This window comes from Elephantulus edwardii, unplaced genomic scaffold, assembly GCF_000299155.1.
Source record: "Elephantulus edwardii isolate Elephantulus edwardi_28Jun2011 unplaced genomic scaffold, EleEdw1.0 scaffold00245, whole genome shotgun sequence".
Lineage (NCBI taxonomy): Eukaryota > Metazoa > Chordata > Mammalia > Macroscelidea > Macroscelididae > Elephantulus > Elephantulus edwardii.
In genome coordinates, this window is record NW_006399995.1 from 412,679 (window position 1) to 436,749 (window position 24,071).

The window sequence follows — 24,071 nt, forward strand, 5'->3', positions numbered from 1 at the left end:
AGAGAGAACAAACTTGTGAGTTACAAATAGAGGGGTTTGGGGGGTGTTGCTTTCAGGTTTACTGGGGGAGAGGGTGGCGAAAAGTAGCCTAGATAAAATTCTCTGGATACCCTAGGCATTTTTCCCCCACCCAGGGGTCAGATAGCACAACCTGGGGACTGAGGAGCTCACCCTGAGGGCCATGACGGCTTGCCCCAAGCTGAAGGCCGAAGACAGCCCACCCCAGGCAGAGGGCCACGACAGCTCGCCCCAAGGCAAGGGTTGAAGACAGCCCGCCCCGGGCAGAGGGCCGAAGACAGCCCGCCCATACTTCCATCTTTCCAGGAATGATGTCCTTCTCCAAGGACCAGCCTCTCCTAGTAACATGCCCGAAGTATGTCAGACTTTATCATCCTTGGCTCCAAGAAGCACTCTGGCTACCCTTTCTCCAAGATATATCTGTTGGTTCTTTTGGCAGTCCCTGGAATATTCAGTGCTCTACTCCAGCACCACCATTCAAAAGCATCAATTCTTCTGTCATCCTTATTCACTGTCCAGCTCTCAGCAGCAAGTGACTGAAGAGACCATGGCCTGAATTAAGCACACCAGAGAGCTGGACAGTGACTAGGGATGATAGAGAATTGATGCCTTTGATCTGTGGTGCTGGAGAAGACTGTTGAATGTACCACAGACTGCTAGGAGAACAAACAGGTTCATCTAGAGAGGGTGAAACTGGGCTGCTCCTTGGAGGAAAGGATTCTGAAGCTTCGTCTGACATAATTTGGGCATGTTGCAAAGGGGGACCAGTTGTTGGAGAGGGCCATCATGTTTGGGAGGGTGGAGAAACAGTGCAAGAGAGGAAGACCCTCAATGAGATGGATCGATTCAGTGATTGGGGTAATGGTAGTTGGTGTGTCGGAGACACTGAGGTTGACACAGGATAGAGCAGGTTTTAGGGCTCTTGTAGGTCGCTATGAGTCTCAAGCGACTTAACGGCACATAACAACAACAGTGCTCAAATTGACAGTCTACAGCAAACTGTGTTGCCAATTCAATGGCCACTCATCTCCAGCAGTCCAAATTCACTGGCTGCTCCAAGGGAGAAAGATGGGCCGTATCTTCCTGTTTTGATTTACAGCCTCAGAAACCCAGTGGAGGGTTCCTATGAGTAAGAACCAACTCAATCACAATGAAATTCTTTCTTGAACCAGCCAAAAAAGGCTCCACATAATAATCATTGAAGATTGATGAAGGGAAGTATTAGGGAATGTGACAGAACAGAGAGAGCAGAAGCCTCAAGAACTTTCTCTTATTCATTCACTCACTCAATCACGCATTCATACTAAGTTCTGTGGGGGACAAAAATGAAGGGGGGGGAATCATAATTCATACTGTTATGGAACTCAGGTCAAGAATTGATGATTCCTATAAACAGCCATCACACAGGAAGAAAGCAAAAGCAAGGCTTCATCCCAGTTGTTCCCAGCTCAGCAATGGCAAAGGAAGCAAAGCCAGATGGAAATCTGTAAAATGTAGACATACCAGAACCAGAACCATACAGGAAAAATTAGAAATCAATTTTTCTACAGACTTAAACTCCCTCTTAGAACACAAGGGGAGCAGGGAGTTGCACAGCAATCAACTCATTGTAAGAGCAGAGATAGAAACAAAGGTATTCAGCTCAAAGAGCCACAAACGCATAGAATTGAATGTGCGTCACTGCATGTCATGGAAATATGGCAATCTCCACATCAGGCTCCTGAAAGGTCTCAATATGCCTCTTCCAAGGCTTTGACTTATAACTTGTTTCCACTTCCATTGTTCTGGTACCTCCACATTTTAAAAATTCACGTCTGTTCTGATTTCACCACACTGACCAGACTGGGAAGAACCAGTCTGAAGCTCTGGTAAAAAGTCGTAAGAAACAAGCTCAACTTTCCCATCATGCAGATTCTGACCCACGGCATTTTTTTAATATATTTTATTGTTGTTTTAATCAAAGTTTACAGAAAATTTAGATTTTTTTTTTCATTCATTCATTCATTCATTGTTGCATATCTTCCGCCCTTCTCCCGTCGCCCTCGCAAATTTGCAGCACATCTTTTATTCTAGATTGTTGCAAACTGCCAATCTTTCAGGTAACTCTTTCACACTACCCAGGGACCAAACATATCTGTTCAGAGGTAGAAGAAACTTCATCTTTTTTTTTTTAATTTTTGTGTGAGTGTACCATCAAATCAGATCTGACTGGTACAGGAGAAGATTGTTCCTCCTTTTCCCGGCAGAGCATCTGGTGGATTCGAACCGTGTGCCTGTGGGATTGTAGTTGCAGCTCCTTGCCACTAGGCCACCAGAGCTCCCCAAGAAACTTCATCTTTAGGAGGCTCTAGTGGTATGGTGGTAAGAAACTGAACTGCAATACCAAAGGCACACAGTTCGATTCCATCAGCTGGAGGAAGGGCAATCTCCTCCCATGCGATTTACTATCTCTAAAAATCTACTGGAGGGTCAGCTATGAGTTGGAACTGACTTAACTGCACATAACAACAGGGATGTCTGACTAAACTAGCACTTTCAAAATTATGCAACGTTGTTGTTGTGAGTCAGAAGAGACACAAACTGACCCTCCAGCAGGTTATCAGCAGCAGTAAATTGCAGGAGAGGAGGCAGCCAGGAAGGAGACATCCTTCTCCCACAAAGCAGCTGGTGGATTTGAACCGTGTGCCTTTGGGACTGCAGTGCTACTTCTTACCTCTAGGTCACCAGAGCTCTGTAGACCTCAGGAGAGAAGGGAGGGGAGGGGGAAGTCACAGCTAAATTCTCACTCAATTCTAGTCCACCAGCTGCTCTGCCGGAGAAAGAAAGGCAATCTCCTCCTATGTGATTAACTGCCTTTGAAAACTAGCTGGAAGGTCAGTTATGGGTTGGTTCTGACTCCATGGTACACCACCACCACAACAATCCTCACTATATCTTGTTATCCTCTTATTATTCATCGTTTTTGCCACAAACGCATAGATTTGAATGTGCGTTACTGCATGTCATGGAAATATGGCAATCGCCACAGTTCAAATCTACCAGCTACTCCAAAGGAGAAAGATGGGCAATTTCCTCCCATACAATGAGATTATTCACGTTGTTGCTATTGATAGATGCCATCAGTAGAGTTTGACTTGATAGGGTGGTATTAATAAGTTCAGAATTCTTTATATATGTATCTGTTATGAAACTATAGTTCTATAATTATAAAACTAACATCAGTTTGCTTCAGCCTGCAAAACTAGTTACTTAGCCTCTGAATTCTGTTTCCTATCTTTAGTCATGTAAAGTAGTTTGATCTGTCCCTTTACCAGAAGAGGAAATGCATCTCTCCTAGATCTCTCTGAGACTGTTTCCCAGTCATATGTAAATTGTACCTTACTCTGCCTGTTTACCAGGAAGGGGGCTGTGCCCCTCCTGAATTACTAGTACATAAATATGAACTATTCTTTCCAAATGTAGAAATTACCTTTTTTTTACTAACAAAAGTGTATTGTTAAATGAGCTAGAGTTTCACCCTCTTATAAAACCTGATGACTACTCCCAGACGGGGAGACAGTCTTGGAGGTGACTCGCTGTCTCCCAGATCTGTGTAATAAAGTGCTTATGGATATTACAATCCGTTTATCTTATTGGCAATTGCCTACGGAAAGCACCCCTTGCGTTCAGTAACAGACTCAAAATGGCCCTACAGAACAACAGAACTGAACCTTGCCCTATCCTGTACCATCCTAATAATCATGATAGAATGCATTGTTACATTCTATCAATTCATCTTTTTTTTTTCATTAGGTTTATATTTTTTAATTTATTATTAATTTCAATGACAATTTACAGAGACTTTAGATTTCCATTCATTCATTGTTGCACTTTTCTCCCCTCCCAACCCTTCCTCCTAGTACACTATCCTCTAGGAAAAGTAAAAGAAAAATTGTTTCATTGTTTTACAATCCCTCCCCCAGGTCCACTACACTGTACAGCCTTAGCTCTGGACTCCTGTCATGACAAAAATACCTAATAATTTTCCCTCTTAAACAGTTTTCTCCCTCATCTGTTTCAATGCAGTATACATTATTGAACCCATCTTTCTCAATCTCCTCCCAACCCTGAGGTCAGTCCTGCTTTACAACAGTGGCACCATGCAGTATTTGTCCTTTTGTGACTGAGATACTTCACTCAGAATAACGTCCTCCAGGGTCACCCATTTTGAATAATACTGCATGAATTCCTTGTTTTTCAATGCAGCATAGTATTCCATTGTGTGACTATACCACAGATTCTCTATCCATTCGTTTGTTGATGGGCACTCAGGTTGTTTCCAACTCCCTGCTACTGTGAACAAAGCCACAATAAACATGGGTGTACACATATCTGCTTGGATGTTAGTTATGGTCTCTTTGGGGTATATTCCCAGTAGCAGAATTGCTGGGTTGAATGGTATCTCTATTTGCAACTTTTTGAGAAAGTGCCATACCACCTTCCACAGTGGTTGCACCATTTTACACTCCCACCAACAGTGAAGAAGGGTTCCAGTTTCTCCACAACCTCACCAGCATTTGTTGCTTGCTGTTCTATTAAATTTTGCAATTCTCACTGGGGTGAGATGTTGTCAATTCATCTTGCGGAGAGTCGTCTTCTCTCTCTGGCCCTCCACTTTTCCCTGAATAATGTCTTTTTCCAAGGACTGGTCCCTCTTGGCAACACATCCTAAGTATGTGAGATGAACTGCTTGCTGAATACAGAACCTGGCAGAATGAATGTCCAATAAGTGTTGGCTTTCATTTTAAGGTGCCCTCCTGGAGCAGTGACAAAAAGCAATCAGCCACTATGAGTATGTCAAGACTTAGAACTCACCAGTCCTTCCAAGAAGAAAGCTGAGGCAGCTGGCTTCCACAAAGATTGGAAACCCTATGGGGATATTTCTACTTCACAGCTCAGACTGAGGGCAGTGAGGTTTTTGGTTGGGTTTACATCTTGCTTTCTACAATGCTACCTACCCTGATGATGACAAAATTGCTTTCTCAGTCTTGCTACCCTGCCTTTAAGCACATTAAACACAAAGACTCTGAAGACTGGAGCTTATGATAGGGTGGTATTAATAAGTTTAGAATTCTCTATATATGTATCAGTTATAAGATTATAGTTATATAATTATAAAACTAACATCAGTTTGCTTCAGCCTGCAAAACTAGTTACTTAGCCTCTGAATTCTGTTTCCTGTCTTCAGTCATGTCAAGTAGTTTGATCTGTTTTTATACCAGAAGAGGAAATGCATCTCTCCTAGATCTCTCTGAGACTGTTTCCCAGTCATATGTAAATTGTATCTTAATTTGCCTATTTACCAGGAAAAGGACTGGGCCCTTCTGGAATTATTAGTACTTAAATATGAACTATTTTTTTCAGATTGTAGAAATTCTTTTTGTTACTAACAAAAGTATATTGTTAAATGAGCTAGCGTTTCACCCTCCTATAAAATCTGATGACTACTCCCAGATGGGGAGGCAGTCTTAGAGGTGACTTGCTGTCTCCCAGATCTGTGTAATAAAGTGCTTATGGATATTGCAATCTGATTGTCTTATGGGCAATTGACTATGGAAAGAACCCCTAGCATTCAGTAACATTCTGGCAACCCAGATGGGACCTTAAGACTCACCTGGTAAGTAAAAACTTTTTTTTTCTCCCTGAGGGATTCTGAATCTCGTGGATAGGAGGACCCTGAGAGCAGGTATCTCAAACGTCCAAAGGCACCACCAAGACCTTTTGTCTCAAGAGAGCTTTGAGAAATCAACTCTTAGCATCCTTCATTGCCTTCGCAAATCCATGCACTTTATCTGGTAACTGCGCACTTAGTAAAAATATTTCCGTTTTGGCCAGCCCTAGGGAATGCACGTGTGTGCCTGTAGCCAGCTACCTGGGAGTGGGTTGGCAGTGAGCTGCCCATTCAGATCTGAGTGAGTGGGTTAGTGTGAGCTGCCCATAGAGATCTGGGTGAGTGGGTTGATGTGAGTCGCCCACTTCAAATCTGTATCTGTTGCACAGTTGTGGCTGTGTTAGTTTCTGTACTTTAGACAGGAACCTGTAGGAATGGAAGCAGAAGCTCTTCACTCTTCGTTTTGTATGATTGGAAGCAGAAGCTCTCTGCTCTTTGTTCTTTTTAGCACGTTGATTGATGCCTGCTTGTATCAATCAGATCTGATTGAAGCTGCATTGCATTTAAGGAGTGAAAGTTATATTTGATGAGTAAGATTTGTGCTGTATCTGATGAGTGAAAGTTCTATTTGATGAGTAAAACTTGTGCTGTATCTGATCAAAAGCTATACTGTTATTGATATGATGACTATGTACCTGACTCACATCTAAAGATTGCACATGTATTAATAACACTGTTCTTTTGTTCATTTCGCTTTAAATCATTGCTCAAAAGTAAGAAAAAAAGTTTCCATTCTGGTAAAAAAGTCTGTTAGAAAAGAATTCTGTATGATTGACCTGGTTGCTAATATTATCCTTAGCCAAAAGAATATTTTTTAATTTCAGTAAAAATTTAGCATTTTTTATGTTATTTAGGTTGTGGTAAAAAGAAAAAGTAGCCTTTGTGCAGATCCTTATTCAGCAAGTAATATTATTTCACCAGAGGTAAAAAAAATTGAGTAAGATCTGTATATATCGGCATTTAATATTCTATACTATAAAAATAAGAATGTAGAATGCACTTGTTCAATGAGAGAAAAAAGAAAGAAGTTATAAATTTTCAGATAGTGCCCAAATCAAGGCGGGGGGCGGGGGGGGTGATACACCAGTGACACTTAATAGTAAAAACCTAAAGTAAATGTCACTCCAGGAGAACTGAGGAAAAGCAGCTTTGATAATTTTTTTCACCTCATAACCTTTCAGCAAGGGCTACTCAGAACAAGGCCAAACAATACCCCCTCAGGTAGTTATCTAGAAACTCTATAATCTATATGGGCAACCTAAGATCTTACGAAGAACATTTTTTTCCCTCTGCCGCAAATCAAAATGAGAAAAATAAAAAATAAAAATTTCAGACTCTTCTATGAAGGTGATTATTAATATAAGAGACATAATAATCACTATTTTCTTAGCTAAGTGAACAAATTCAACTTTTCTTAACCCAGTTTCTGGCTGGTGAAGAGAAGAGACGTAGTAGCAGCTTGCCTTCATGGAGATAATTTGAAAACAATTGCTTCACTAAGCCTAATTCGTATCTAGATAGCAGAAGCCTATGGCAGAGGGAACATAAAAAGTACAGTCTCTTAAGGCCAAGAAGAAAGGAAGCTCCAAGCCTCCAGGGCCATTCTGCAGCACTCAAATGGAAATCCTTTCCTGTTTTTGAAAGGCTGTATCAAATTTTCTGTAAGTACACAGATCTTGGCTCAGAAAACTCTGCTAGAGTCTGAATAATTAACCTGGCTTTTGTTTTCCCAGAGCATCCCTGACTACAAAAGATGGACTGAGCCATTGGCACAAACTCAACTCAGCATGGTCAACTTCACAACCGAGGCATTCAACAACTGAGAATGCCAGATATCTCCAGATAATGCTATCTTTGGAAATAACACCCCGAGCATACTCCAGAGGTCCCACCAGACTCCCTCAGCCCTTGGACTCATGAATGGGCATTCTCACCCCAGTGGTCCAGTGAGAAAGACTGATAGAATATGGGGCCATTGATGGGGAGTCCTGAGTTGCCTCTTGGGGAAGCAGGTAGACTGCAATGGAGAGAGAGGCCCAGCCAGTCCTACTGCCCAACAGGAGTAGCTGCTCCCAGGACAGGTTGCCTGGACTGTGTGCAGGGTCAGGGCCCTGGGAAGATTTGGGCCAGGGATGGGCTTCCACCTCCTTCCAAGAGCATATGGGGCTAGAGTCTGGAGCCAGGAGGGAACTGGTCACCAGGGTATGTTGGGATGGTGAGAGAGCAGGACAGAGTCAGGCTTATAAACTGTGAGCAGGGGTTCTTCACGGGGCCAGGCTTTCTACACTGTCAAGTGCTGGAGCTGCAGGAGGCCAGCTCATACAAGCTGTTACATGTCAGGACCACAGGAGGGAGGCTTTGGAAACTGTGGTGCTAAGCGGCTGCAGGAGCCCTGGCTTTGCAAACTGTGGAGTTCTGGTCCTGCAGGAAGCCAGCTGTTACAAACTGTGAAGTGTTGGACCCACAGGAAGCCAGACTCTTTAAACTGTGAAATGCCAAACACCTCCAGATAATGCTGTCTTTGGAAATATAACCGAAGGTAAGATGATCGGACCCCAAGAAACCCCCAAGAGGAGAAAGGAGACCTGAGAGAGACAAAGGGAAATATTTATTCCAAAAAGCAAGGACATTAGAAGAAGGCCTATCCAAAGTCCTGGGGAAGGCCCTCTTTAGAAAAACTTCCAGTTCGAAGGATGACAACTTGCTGATTTATTTGAAGAGGATCAAAAGGGCCAGAGTGAGAGAAAGTTCAATCTCATTTGTCAGTGACTTCTGTCATCCCGTTGCCTTCTTCAAGCACACGCTGAAGACCCCAGACAACAGTGACTGTATAAGGTCTCAGAAAGACCTAAAAACTAGTTCTTCTGAAACTCTGAACCTGGAATATTTCAATGAAAAAACTGTAAGTGTCTCATAGGCCATGCTTGGCAAGATCATAAGAAATATTCTGAAGAAATAAAGATCAAGTTTGGAGTTACTGAAAGCCTTCAGAGTGACAATAGGAATGAAGTTGACAGCCAAGCCCTGTCAGGAAACCCATCTCTAGTATAATCAGGGGTTGCTTTAGCCTTGTTTTGAATTAAACTAGCACTAGAAGTAGGCTTAAATTAAGACTATAAAATTGTGTGTGAGAAACTTTATCTAAGCCACTTTCCTCCATCTCCTCTAGTATAGCAGTAAATAACACTTCTAAAATCTTTTTCTTTGTAACGCACAAGTTTGTTCTCTCTAGGTTTGCTCCCTTTCCTATAGGTAACCTGAACACTGAGGTTTTGTTCCAGACCCTGAGCCTTGTTCCAGAGATAAGACTGACAGCTTAGGAAGCAAAGTTCAACCAGCCTCTTCCAGTGGACTCAACCTCAGATCTTGCAGTCCAGAGGTCAGAGAACGCCATGAGAATATTTTCTAACTGAACAAGAAGGCATGCGGCTTGAACTCAAGACCACCAATGAAGAGTTCAAGTGGGTTCCCCTTCCCCTCCATCTCAATGCCCCAGTTCAGCATGAAGCAGCCAGAGTCTGTGCCCCTGTTCACAAATGGGGAACACACAAATAACTCCCCCAAGAAGCAACCCAAACGTTTATCTGATAGATATAAGACATATAAAAAGAGGGGGGAATGATAGGGTGGAATTAATAAGTTCAGAATTCTGTCTACATATGCATGTTATAAAACTACAGTTATATAATTATAAAATTAACATCAGTTTTCTTCAGCCTGCAAAACTAGTTACTTAAGCCTCCAAATTCTCTGGACCCTAACTCCGAAGGGGCCAAGTTGCCTTGCACTGTCGGTCAGGCCCAGGAAAGAGACAAGCCGTTCTCTCCCTACAGGCGGCAGTATAAAACTTAACCCAGATTTCTCACTTGAGTTAACTCCGGCGTTAGTGGCAGGTAAGCCAGACCCGTCTGACAGGCTGGGTAGCAAAAAGAAATGCAAGCGACGGCGCCAGCGCCAGGAAGTGGCGCTGTTCCACCTGCCAGGCCCGAGGGGGAGCACCCCCTCATCACAGCATCCCTGGGGGCTTCGTCTGCCCCCACCTGCATGGCACTGAGAACCAATCTGGTTAGGCCAAAAGGATGGTTTACTCCCAAAATCCTCTGAAATACATCTCCACGATTTCTAAGAATGAAGGAAGAAGTGGGAGCCAGCTCCGGTCACACTTGCATCTTGAAGCGCAACATTCCGTGTCACCGCCAGAATCGGGGCCAAAATGCGCGCGAGACCACCTCTGCCTCCCTCCTTCTCCCTCCACCCGCGCGGTGCTGGGTCCGCAGACACACGTGCGAGCCGGATCCTCAGCTGCTGCGCCCATGCTCCCTGCGCCGGGTCCCGCCGCCGCACGGGGCCAGCACGCGCCTTCCACTCACCAGGTGAAGAGTTTGCCTTTCAGGCTGCGCAGGCGGCTGGCGAACGCGGCCGCCGCTCCCGGCGTGCGGGCCTGCGGGGCGCCAGGCCCCTCGGGCGAGGATACCTCCATGGGGTCCACTGCTCAGCTCCGGGTCTCTGCGTCCGCCCCCCCCCCAAGTGCTGGGGCGCGGAAGGCAGGAGGCGGAGCCTGTGCGGCCAAGCGGGGGGCTCGGCTCCGCGCGCGCCACCTCGTGTCCCGCCCGCCCTGCCGCCGGGCTCCTCCCGCTGCGAATCACGACCAGCTGAGCGCAAGGGGCCAAGAGGTGTGTGTGAGCGTGCAGTCTGTGACTGCGCCTCCTGGCTGGCGGCAGGACAAGAAAGCGCGCTTTTTGATTCCCCCCTCCCACCCCTTGGCAGTCAGCCTCGGAGGGAGGTGGCTCCTAGTATGCCTTTCAGATGCTAAATTAGCAACTGAAGTGATAGGAATGTATCCAGGTATACATACTCCCAGGGACACCTAATCTGCCGATCCAGCAGAAGCAAGTGCCTAAACTTTGCTAACTGGAAAGGGCTGGCTAACTCCTCCCTTTCTTATTGTCCTCCTTCTAACTGGTTTGTAAAAGACAGATCCCACTTTGGGGCGGGGGAGGAAAGGTGTAGTTATGTGTTTATTCTCCTGGTAAAATCCTAAATATCCCCCCCGTGTACCCCACTCACCCCCAGTGTACCGCCAGCATATTCTTTCCAATGCACTAATGAGGCCTCTTCATCTCTATCTCAGAGGTGCCAGTCCTGCGGGCTCTCTGTCGGGATGTCTGGACTGCGCTTTTAGATGCATCCTTGGACTAAGAATTGAGGTCGAGAAAGTCTCCACTTTCGCTGATTTAAGAAATCTGTGGGTCTGTTTAACACTCCATTTCAGATTACGAAGATAAAAGAAAAGGTGTTGGGACTCTTTTCCACAGGCCACCTTTCCTGGGGAGCAGGGGAGCAAAATAAACAAATTCAAGAATATGGTAAAAGAAAAATACTGTAGAAATAGCTAGTAAAACGTATATGAAGATCTAAGGGGGGAAGGGAAGCACAAGAGTGAGGATTGAGGGGGGCGTAATCATAGGGTCCACAAATTGATGGGTGGAGGGAAGGCTTTAAGGAAATGGGAAATATCCGTTGTGAAAAACAATGTACACGGAACTTGTATGTAAACCAGAAAAAGTTTTTTAAAGTAAAATCAATTAATAAAATTAAAATTAAAAAACCAATTTGGCTTTTATGTGAGAAAATTCTGAAACTGGAGCTCATTGCTGCCAAGTCAGATCATCGCTGACTCTCCAGAGGGTTTTTAGAGGCTGTAAATCACGTGAAAGGAGCTTCCCCCCGACCCCCCATCTTTCTCCTGCACAGCTCCTGAGGAAATCAAACTGCTTGCCTTTGAGTTGACAGGGCAGCTCTTTACCCACTAGGCCACCAGAGCTTCAGTAGTCCCAAGTTGAGTAGCTTCCGGTTTAAATTTTTTTTTTTTTCCGTTCCAGTGACTTTAAAGAAAAATTGAGGATTAAGAAGTGACCTCTTAGGGGAGCTCTGGTGGCCTGGTGGCAAGGAGTTGCAACTACAATCCCAGAGGCGCACAGTTCGAATCCACCAGATGCTCTGCCGGGAAAGGAGGGACAATCTCCTCCTGTACCAGTCAGATCTGATTTGACGGTACACTCACACAAAAATAATTAAAAGTAATTTAAAAAAGTTTAAAACAAAAGAACTGACCTCTGCATGTACAGAGATTATCAAAGATTACCGACCAAAGTGAAATGCACTCAAAAGTAAAGAATGTGGAATCAAGTAATCACGGAAACTATAAAATGGTCCTGGATAAACAACTGGCTTAAAATAACAAGGAAGCCATTTAAAATGTATCTTGTGTAAAGAATTTAACTTGAGGCAGTTTGCAAATGAATGAAGGTCACAGAAACCAGCTATAACCTGAAGTCAGTTGATCTCAGATAACAGCCATGCATTCAGTCAGGCCTGTTGAGACTAGCCAACAGTTGGAAGTTTATTTTTTCCTTCTTTGGGAGTTCTAGTGGCCCCGTCCTTATGGTGCTGCACTGCTAACCAACTGTGTCTCTGGTGGTTCCAATAAACTAGCTGTCCCAGGGAAGAAAAATGGGCAGTCACCTCCCATTATGATTTATAGGCTGGAAAACCAATGGAAGGCTTACTAGAAGTCACAGCTGACTCCAGTTTTAAGTTTTCTTAAAATTCTCTAGCATGCCTTGAGCATCTGTTTGTTGTTTTTCTTTTTTGCTTTGTTTTATGGGTTTGATTTTGTTTGTTTAACATAATGGCTTTACTGTATGCTACAGAATAAATGCTCAGATAAACCCTACTTAACTTTATTTGGCTTACTTTTATAATTCGTTCTAACATGACTGGATGCCAGTTAAAAGGCATCTCGAGTCAACATAGTCCCAAATGCTGTGTAAGTCCATGGTAAGTCCTGCTGTGTAAGTCCATGATTTCTAAAATCAACACCTCCTCCTGGGTTTAGTTCTCCAGCTCCTCTTTGTCCCTTAGGTTCACTGGAAGATCCTCCAGGGACTCAGACCTGTCAGGGGAATGACTCATGTGACTGTAGGGTATGCAGGCCAGTTATGCAGATTTTGGTGAGTAATGGGTGAGGCTGGAAGCAGCTGGATGCTTAGTCAACAGTATAGGATTTCTTAGTCCAGACAACTTCTTATTCTCCAGCAACCTTGGGCTAAGTCAACAAGTCACACAACCACTACTGTATTGGTTTCTTCACACACCCTTACAGTGGGGAGAATACTTTCTTATATTGGTCCCACAGCTGTTGATGATTTGCAAGACCATGTCCATAGTTAAAATAGCTGGAGACCACATGCCCTAATAAAGTGGATGTTGCTGTTGTTATGATCCCTCAAAGTGCCTGCAACTCGTAGTAACAATATCTCTGGACCCTGTCCTATCCTGAGCCAATCTCACTGTCTCTGACACACCTGCCACTGACACCACAGGATTTTAATTATTTTTTCAAATTGTTAAGTGGGAAGAGGGAGCCTAAAATTCAAATGCATGATCAACTCAAAGACTGCTTAAATATTACAGCACAATCACATTAAGAAGCATGAAGCCCTTGAAAAGAATGTAAGAGCAGAAGTGGGAGGAATTTTCTCTAGGTATTGTTGAGTGAAAAAGTAGGATGAAGAAGCAGTTTAATATGATCCAGTTGTTTTTTAAAAAGATGTAGCCTATTAAACCTTGTATATTGACAATGATTCATTTTACCTGTTGGAAGGGTGGGGGAAGGAACTCTTGTGGCCTGGTAGATAGGGGATTTCACTCCCAACCCAAAGACAGGTCATTTGAATCCACCAGCTGCTGCATGAGAGAAAGATGGGAAATCCTCTTGTGTCATTTACAGCTTCTGAAAGTCCACTGGAGAGTCAGCTCACTTGGACAGCAATGAGTGGGTGGGGGAGAGGAGGAAATAAAACCTCTACAGTTGCAAAAAAAGTTAAATAATTTTTTTCCCAAACTGTTTCAAAGGGAAAAAACAGATAGATAAAGAAATGGCAATGAGGGACTACAAGCAGCACAATTTCTCCGGAGACCAAAATGGCTACATCCTCTTGGAAATTTATATAAATTAGAAAATAAGTTTCCACTTACACAGATGTGCTAAAAAAGGGTGCTCAGACATCCTGCTCACAGGTTTTCTTTGTTATGAGCAAGTCTTATGAAGACACAGGATAGTTGCTGATACAAGAAGAAAGTAAGTAACTGAGAGACAGAATATGATTACCTCTCCTTAGTACAAACAGGGCGCTCTGGTGGCATAATCCAGTTTGTAGGGAGTTGCATGGCTAACACAAAGGTGGCACCTCTCTAGCTATTCCAATCCACGAGTGGCTCCAATGAAGAAAGATGGGCAATCTCCTGCGGTGTGATTTACTCACACTCACTGCTATCAAGTCACAACAGACTTGTGGCTGACACTCTTCTCAGAAGCTGTAAATTGTAAATGAGGAGATTGCCCATCTTTCTTTCTAGGATTAGCTGATAGATTCAAACTGCTTGCCTTTGAGGTGGTAACACAACTCCCTACTGACGGAAAGCTCCTCATGCAATTTACAGCCTCCCAAAAACCAGGTAGTGAGCTATATAAGTTGATCCCAATTCCCTGGCAATGAGAGTAAGACAATTAGATGTGAAGCTATGAAGTATGTAAATGAAGTAGGCATAGGTTGAGTGGGGTGGTTTGGTTTGGGGTTTTACAGGGAGGCTGCCTGTCTTTTAGATGCTAATACTATTGTTATGTACCTTCGAGTCCTCTACTCTACCTCATAACTACCTTATGAACAAAGACTCTGAACTTTGCCATATCCTGAGTCTATCTCATTTTCTCCAGCAAACCTGACCCCATTGCACTGTGTCAATCCATCTCCTCCAGGATCTTCTTCTCTTTCACTGACTCTCACCTTTCCAAGAATGATGCCCTTCTCCAAGGTCTGGCCCCTCTGACAAAATGTTCAAAGTATGTGAGTGAGATGGAGTTTCAAAATCTTTGCCTCCAAGGAGCAACCTGGTTTCACACTCTCAAAGAAAGAACTTTTTGTTCTCTGGCAGTCCATTGTAAGTTCAATAATCTTTTCCAGTATCAAAACTCAAAGGCATCAATTCTTCTCCTGTCATCCTTAGCCATTATCTAACTCTCTGATGCATAGCAAGTAATTGAAAAGACTATGACCTGGGTCAGGTGTACCTTAGTCTCTAGACTGACATTTTTACCCTAGCACTGGAGAGAGGTCCTTATCAGCAGATTTTACCAATGCAACTCATCTTTTGATTTCTTGACTGCTGGTGCCAAGAGTGTCGATTGTAGATCTGAGGACGATGAAATTAACAACTTCAATGTTTTCTCCATCTATCATGATGCTGTCTCTTAGCCTGGTGGTGAGGATTTTTGTTTTCTGGATATTGAGAAGCAATCCATACTGAAGGCTGCAGTCTTTGCTCTGCAGCAAGGGCTTCAGGTCCTCCTCACTTTCAGCAAGAAAGGTTGTGTCATATACATAATGTAGGTTGTTGATGAGTCTTCCTCCAATCCTGATAACACTTTCTTTTTCAGAAAATCCAGCCTCCCCAATCATCTGTTTGGTGCATAGATTGAAACTGTATGGAGAAAGGATAGGTACATCCCTCATGCACTCCTTTCTTGATTTTAAACCATGCAATGTTGTCTTGCTCTGTTTGGACATTATCCTTGGTCTAGGTATAGGTTTTATATGAGCATGATTAAGGGTTCTGGGATTCTCATTCTTTTCAATGGTAGCCACAATTTGTTGTAATCACACAGTCAAATGCTTTGCATAGTCAATAAAACACACATAGATATCCTTCTAGTACCCTGTTTTTAGCCAAGATCCATCTGACATGGGCAATGATATCCCTAGTGCCATGGCCTTATCTAAGCCCAGCTTATATTTCTGGAAGTTTTCTGTTGATATACTGTTCTAGGCGGTTTTGAATAATCTTCAACAAGATTTTATTTGTATGAGATCTTAATGATATTTTTTAAAGTGTCCAAATTCTGTTAGATCACCTTTTTTAGGAATAGGAATAAATTTGGATCTCTCCCAGTCAGTTGGCCAGGTAGCTGTCCTCTAGATGTCTTGGCACAGGCGGATGAGCATTTACAGGGCTGCATCTGTTTGTTGAAACATGTCAATTGGTATTACATCAATTCCTGAGGTCTTATTTGTTTTGCAAATTCTCTCAGAGCAGCTTTAACTTCCTTCTTTATTATCATGGATTCTTGATCATATGCTATTTCTTGAAATGGGTCTGTCAGCCAGTTCTTTTTGGTACAGTCATTGTGTATTCCTTTCATCTTCTTTTTGATGCTTCCTAGATTATTTAAGATTTTGCCTATAGAATCAGTATTGCAACTCGAGCCTTGACTTTGTTCTTCAGTTCTCTCATCCTGAGAAATGCCAAGTGAATTCTTCCCATTTGATCTTCTACCTCCAGATCTTGGCACATTTCTTTGCACATACTTTGCTTTGTCTTCACAAGCTGTGCTTTGAATACTTCTGTTCAACTCTTTATCGTCATAATTCCTTCCCTTTGCTTTGACTTCTCGGCATTTTAGTGCAATATTCACAGTTTCTTCTAACATCTATTTTGATCTTTTCTTCATCCGGTCTTTGTAATAACCTTTACTTTCTTCATAGGTGATATATCCTTAATATTGTCTTACAGCTCAACTGGTCTTTGTTCATGAGTGTTCAATGACATAAATATGTTCTTGAGATGGTTTTTAAATTCAGATGGGATAGATTCAAGGTTATATTTTGGTTTTTGTAGATTTGTTTTACTTTTCTTTAGCTTCAGTTTGAACCTGCACATGAATAGGTGATGGTCTACTCCATACTCAGTTTTTGATCTGGTTTTCATAGTTGATAAAGAGCTTCTCCAATAATTCTTTCAACAAATGTAATCAATCTGTTTCCTCAACAGGTGACGTACATGTGTACAGTCATCATTTTTGTTTTTTATAAAAGATATTTGCAATTAATAAATCATTGATTGCACAACATTATGTCATTCTATCTCCAGCCTTTTTTCTATCACCAGGTCTGTAGTTTCTGACTATTGATCCTTCTTCCTTGTTCCAAATTTTTGCATCCGAATCACCAATTACTATTAATGAATCTTGATTGCATGTTTGTATGTGCAATGTACATTACATGTTTGTACATTTTACATGTTTCTATAATCATAGACTGCAAAAGTTAGTAGAAATCTATTTCCTCTTCTTTGGCTTGAGTCTGAACCCCATAGCTGACCTTCCAGCAGGTTTTTAGAGGCAGTTAATTACAAAGGAGGAGATGCCCAACCTTCTCCCACAGACCAGCTGGTGGATTCAATCCATGTACCATTGGGATTGCAGCACAGTTTCTTACAACTAAATCACCAGAGCTCCTTGAACTGAAGAAAATCCAAATTGCCAAGCTGGCAATTTGGATTTTCTTCAGTTCAAAGCAAGCAGATTTTTTTCTGGTTGCCTAGTGGCAAAAAGCTGCACTGAATCCCAGAGGTGTGTGGTTCAAATCCACCAGATGCTCTGCTGGAGAAGGAAGGACAATCTCCTCCTGTACCAGTTAGACGCAATTTGACGGTACACACATACACACAAAATAATAAAAATAAATTTTAAAAAAAAAAGCAAGCAGCTTTTTCTCTGTCAGGCCTTGCAGACATTACTTTAGAGCATTCCTGAGCTCCAGGTTCCACAGAAAGCAGTGACTCTAAGAAATCCTCTATATTTTTATGTTCCTGAGGTTTCTTGCTGCAAAGAACTGTCCTTCCACACATACACTAACTTTAGACTGATGAGAGAAGCCTTATCACAGGATGCCTTTTTTAAACCATAATAAGACCAGCTTAGACTCTTCAAAAGGACTTGTCTCCTGACATCAGTAGGAGCAAAATGCTTGCTGGACAAATTTTAGTTATATTTCTCTTCTCTTCCAACCCTCTATTCTTTGACTCATCTTTCTTGACAACCCCTTCAGGGAATGTTGTTGTTATGTGCCATCAAGTCACATGTGACTCATAGTTACGCTATGTGCAACAGCCCTGAAGCTTGTCCTATCCTGCACCAGTCTCATTGACCTCAACACGCCTACCTCCATTATCACAGTTACTGTGTCAACCCATCTCATCCAGGGTCTTCCTCTTCTGAGCTGTCCTACCCTTACAAGCATGATGTTCTTTCTTCTCCAAGGACTAGTTCCTCCTTGCCATGTGCCCAAAGTATGTGAGATGGAACTTCAAAATCCTAGCCTCTAAAGAGACAGTTGGTTTTACCCTCTCCAAGACAAACCTGTTTGCTAAGCTCAGGGTAAAATAGTCTGTGGACTATTATCCAATCAAACCATCCTGACCTTTGTCCCATTTTCCCACACTCAATTCCTCCTAGGTTTGTTTACCTCTCCCTCTAAAATATGTAGTAAATTTTATATATAGGGTCACTATGAGTTGTATTCGACTTAATGGCACTTAACCACTGCAAAGTGAGACTATTGTTATATTTTGGAGGAACATTCTTCTACTTTATACATCACTCTTTGTCAGTGTCCTTTACAGAGGTAATCTGGTTTCCTGTGAAGCTGAACGTTGTGCCATTGGGGTGTCAAATGCCATAAAGGTTTCCCAATGTGGACAGTGTTTGGTTGAGCTCCCAGTTGTGAAACGGGTTTAGAAGCAGGAGTGGCATCCACTTCCTAAACCACATGTCTATGTAAACTCTGTGAATCTGGAGAAATGAAGATAGTTATAGAAAGGCATTAGGTCTTTTGTTCATAGAGTCGCTATGAGTCGTCTTCCACTTGATTATAACTTTCTATAACTTTCAACAACTATCGTCATTTCTCCAAATTCAGAGTTTCCATAGACATGTGGTTTAGAAAGTGGATTCAAAAAAAAAAAAAAAGAAAGTGGATTCCACTCCTACTTCCAAATCTTTCATAATATGTTTTTTGTTGTTATGTGCCATTGAGTCACCTATGATGTATAGCTACCCTATCTATGCACAGCATCTCTGAACCCTTCCCTGACTTGAAGCAGTCTCACTAATACTGACAACCCTCATTGCCCCAGTTACTGTATCAATCTATCTCATCCAGGATCTTCCTCTCCTGCACTGTCCATCCACCCTTCTGAGCATGATGTCCCTCTCCAAGGACTGATCTCTTTTGGTCGCATGCCCAAAGTAAGTGAGGTGGAGCTTCAAAATCCTAGACTCCAAGGAGAGACTTGGTTTCACCCTCCCCAAGACAGACTTGTTTTCTTGGCAGTCTGTGGTATGTTCAAGACTCTTCTCTAGCACCACAACTCAAAGATATCTATTCTTCTTCTGTCATCCTTAGTAATTGTCCTACTCTCTGAAGCATAACAAGTAATTGAAAAGACCATGGCCTGGATTCGGTGCATTTTTGTATTTAGACTGACATCATTCCTCTTCAGCACTCTGGAGAGTTCCATGACAGCAGATTTTCCCAATATAATTCATCTTTTGATTTCTTGACTGCATGTTAGAGTGTTGATTGTGGCTCTGAGCAAGCTGTAATTACTAACAACCTTTGAAGACGCCAGTCCTTGACCTTTTGCAGGAAGTGCTTCAGGTCTTCTTCCGTTTCAGCAAGAAAAGTTGTGTCATCTGCATATCGTAAGTTGTTGATGAATCTTCCTCTAATCTTGATTCCATACTCCTCCTGCTTCCTGAATGAACTGTCCTCCATACAGATTGAAAAGGTAAGGGGACAGGATGCATCCCGGATATACTCCTTTCCTGATTTTGAACTATGCAGTGTTTCCTTGCTCTGTTCTGAGGACTGCTTCTTAGTCCAGGTATAGGTTTTGTAAAAGCATGATCAAGTGCTCTAAGAGTCCCATTTTCCTCAAGGTTTGCCACAATTTATTGTGATCCACATAGTCAAATGCCTTTGCATAATCAATGAAACACAGAGAGACATTCTTCTGGCACTCTGCTTTCTGCCAAGATCCATCTGACTTTGGCAACAATGTCCCTAGTGCCATGACCTCTTCTAAACTAAGACTGTATTTCTAGTAGTTCTCTGTCAATGTCCTGTTCAAGTCTTTTCTCAATAATCTTCAGTAGGATTTTGCTACTGTGTGATATTAGTGATATTGTTCGATAATTTCCATACTCTGTCGGGTTACCTTTTTTTTTGGAATGGGAATAAATATGGTTCTTTTCCAGTTAATTGGCCACATAGTTGTCCTCCAGATTTCTTGGCACAACTTGATAAGCATCTGCAGGGTAGCATCTGTTTGCTGAAATTCATCAATTGGTCTTATGTATAGATATAGAGATCTATAGATACAGATATAAATATAATCCCTTGGGATTCGCTGTTTCTGAAACTGGAAGATCAGTTATCAGTCAGTCCCTGCACAACAGTACTCAGCAACAATAATAAAACATTTACAAATTCATATACATATGAGACCTGTTTTTGTTATTGTTGTTAAGTGCTGTCGTCTTAGACAACTCATAGTAACCCTATAAACAAAAGACCTGAACATTTGTATAACTTTCATCATTTCTCCAAGTTCATAGAGCTTCCAGAGGCAAGCTAATTTAGAAGTGGATGCCACTCCTGCTTCCAAGCTTGTTTTAATCGGGGAGCTCCACCAAATACTGTCCACCATGGGTAACCATTATCGCATTTGACACATCAGCGTCATAGTGTTTAGCATCACAGCAACCACATGTTACCTCTGTACAGGAAATGGACAGACCAGTGCTATACCACTTAGAAGAATGTTTGACCAAAAACAATTAAAACCAGTCCTGAGGGCCACAGATTAAAATCAACCGCCTTTGGCTTGGTAGCATAACTTTCTGTCCACTGGGCTAACAGAGTTCTCTCATTGTTGTTGTTGTTAAGTGTCATGGAGTCATAGACCATATGAGACCTAGACATTGAAGAAAGAAGACTGAGAAAGAACTGATACCTTTTCATTATGGTGTTTGAGTATTGACTGCATAATGAACAAATGGAAGAAAAACCAAATCTGAGGATAGATAGCCAGAAGAAAAGGAAAAGAGTATCTGCCTTGGAAATACAGCCAAACTACTCCTAAGAAGCAGGAAGAATTTGTCTAAACATGTTATTAGAAGGGAACAGTCCCAGGGAGCTCTGGTGGCAAGATGCTGCACTGCAATCCCAGAGGTACGTGGTTCAAATCCACCAGATGCTCTGCTGGAGAAGGAGGGGGCAATCTCCTCCTGTACCAGTCAGATCTGATTTGACGGTACATGTAAAAATAATACAATAAAAAAATTTAAAAAAAAAGAAGGGAACAGTCCCTGGAGAAGGACATCATGTTTGGTAAAGTAAGTGTCCAGCAAAAAAGAGGAAGACATTTGATAAATGGATTGTCACAGTAGCTGCAGCAATGGTCCAACACATAGCAACATACCAGTCAAAATCAATTCAAGAGCACCTACAACAAGAACCCTTAAAGCTCTTACTGAAGCAAATCAAAAATCATAGCTTTCAAGATGGATTACATCTTGACATCAGGAAAAATGAAAGGCCACAGGACCTTTATGAAAGCAGGAGAAAAGATTGAAGTTGTCAATTATTTCATTTTACTTGGATCCACAACCAACACTCATAGTAGTAGCAGTCAAGCAATCAAAAGGCATGTTGCATTAGGAAAACATGCTGCCAAAGGCCTCTCCAAAGCACAAAGAACAAGGATGTCATTTTAAAAACTAAGATGTGCCTGATCTAAGCCATGGTATTTGTTAAGGTCAGAATAATTGGGTAAGCCAGGCATGGAAGGAGGCCAGATGGAGGAAATGTTGAGGCTGATGCCAATAAGAAAAAGAAGACCTGTGGATACATGTGAGCCAATACAAGGCAGAGATCAAAGGAAGTACTTAAGACTAGGCCCTACCTAACCAGAACCAGGGAACCAACAGCATTGGACCTAGATGCCTGACATATGTAGTAGAGACTGCCCCTGGAAGTAGCCTGGTTAGTATTTTAGGCACCTGAGTGCCATCAAAAACAATGGACCAACGAATGGATCAAGAAATTATGGTACATTCACACAGTGGAATGCTATGCAGCACACAGGAGCAATGATTTTATAAATTATTACCTAACTTGGGAGGGACTAGAGAGCATTATGCTGAGTGAACTAACTCAGTCCAAAAAAGGATAAATATTATATAAAACCATTTTTGTAGAATGAGTATAAGGATCCAAGAGGGGTGGGAGAGGCTGGAAGCAGAGGAATGTGGATGTGCAGGGGAAGGGGAGAGGATTAATCAAATTGTTGTACAATTTGATGGGTGAGGGGGTGAGGGAAATTGAAAGAATTTGTGTGAATTTGTATTCAAATTTTGTAAACGAACTAGTAGAAAATTTTAAAAAAGAGAGAAGAAAAAAACAATGGACCAGAATCACCCACCACATCCTCCCATTAGCCCAGACTCAAGTCGGGAAGCACATCAAATTGTGGAATCATCCAACTATATTAACATGCAATTCGCATGATTCAATGTCTTTCTCTCTCTCTCTCTACCTGGAAGAAATCACTTATCTTATTCTATGGGACACATTTTTTCTAACAAAATTATCTTTGCTATCACTTTCACTCCTATCTCCTCACCATCTCTCCCATCCTCGTGTTCCAATAAAGCCTACGCCAGGGTTGATTTTGAGTGGGCCATAACCAGGGTATTTGTCCACAGCCAATCTACCATTATCTCCCACATGGTTTAATTGATTGTCCAGGCAAGGGAGGCCAAACCAGGGCATTCACTGCATGTAACCATATTTTCAATTGCTTCCTAGGACTCTTAAAAGTAGACTATGGGGCCGGGGAGAGGAACGAGCTGGGGACGAGGGTAGAGAAAATAGTGCAACAATGAATGAATGGAAACCCAAAATCTCTGTAAATGTTCATTAAAATTAATAAAATTTAATTTTAAAAAAAGTAGACTATGAATAAGGAAGACAAAAGAAGAATTAACACCTTTGAATTGTGGTGTTGGTGAAGCACACTGACTATACCATCGACTCCCAGAAGAACCAACCTACTTCTCTTGGAGGAAGTGCAACCAGGGTATTCCTTGGAGGCAAGGATGGTGAAATTTCATTTCATATAATGTAGGCATGCTGTCTAGAGAGGTCAGTGCTTGGGAAAAGACATGCTGTGAAAGAAAGAGGGTCTGTGAGAGAGAGGAAGAGCTTCAACAAGATGGAATGACACAGTGACTGCAATAATGGTGCATGGAGGAGATTGTAAGGATGGTGCAGGACAGGGCAAGGTTTCGATCTGTTATCCACAGGGTCACTATGAATTGTAGTCCACTCAAAGGCACTTAACTGTAAGGATTTTTTTTGGTTAGGGGCTGTGTGTGTGTGTACTGTCAAATCAGATCTGACTGGTACAGGAGGAGATTGTCCTTCCTTCTCCAGCAGAGCATCTGGTGGATTCAAACAGCACACCTCTGGGACTGCAGTGCAGCTTCTTGCCACTAGAACACCATAGCTCCCTTAATTGTAAGGTTAAAACCAAAGTGATTCCATTTTGCTGACCCTCTGGCCCTACCTGAATCCATCTGTGTGTTCCAGGAAATAGTATACACTCTGATTATATTTGCTATTTAATATTAATATTTACTATTTAATTTACCCTGTTGTTAATTATTGTTAGGTGTTATTGTGTAGAGGACGACTCATAGCAACCCTATCAACAGCCAACATGAAACCTGCCCTATCCTGTGCCATCTTCTTCATCTCTTAGACACTAAAACCTGTTACTGAAATCACAATGTCAATCTCTTTCATTGGAGGTCTTCTCCTTCGCTGACCCTCTATCTTTGCAAGCTTGATATCCCGTTCCAAGGAATAGCCTCACCTAACTACATGTCCAAAGTATGAAATATGAAACTTCATCATCTTTGCCTCCAAGGAGCACTCTGGCTGTACCCTTTCCAGGACATGTTTGTTCATTTAGTAGTCCATGGGATACTCAGTAATTTTCTCCACCACCACAAGTCAGAGGCTAGACAAACGGGAAAAGGCCCTGGGCCCTTGAAACTGCTATGACTACCCTCAACCAGCCAACACAGAACGGATGAATAGCCTACCCTTCCTCTTCTCTTTCTTCTTTGCTGACACTGCATAGAATTTCAGTCCACTTTCACCAAAGTGAACATTTTAAATAGAACATATTTGCTATACACTCAGCTCGTGTTACTTCTCGACTTTGTGGCTTGAACCTTTCACTAAAAGCAACAACAATCTCTGGAACCTGTTGATGTTATACAACACCTGGATTATCCAGGTGGGATCTAAATGTGACAAAAGGTGTCCTTGAAGAGGGAGGAAAAGGAAGATTTACAGTATAAAAGAAGAAG

At 42.3% G+C, this 24,071-nt stretch overlaps 1 protein-coding gene across 1 annotated transcript in view; it reads right to left on the bottom strand.

Annotated features, from left to right (window-relative positions):
• The window catches only part of SLC35F2 (solute carrier family 35, member F2), an 89,472-nt gene extending 79,264 nt beyond the window's left edge, over positions 1-10,208 (bottom strand). The window contains exon 1 of the mRNA XM_006899062.1: positions 10,099-10,208. Within this exon, the coding sequence (XP_006899124.1) occupies positions 10,099-10,208 (110 nt within the window). The remainder of the gene's footprint in view (positions 1-10,098) is intronic.
• Between the last annotated feature and the right edge of the window lie 13,863 nt (positions 10,209-24,071).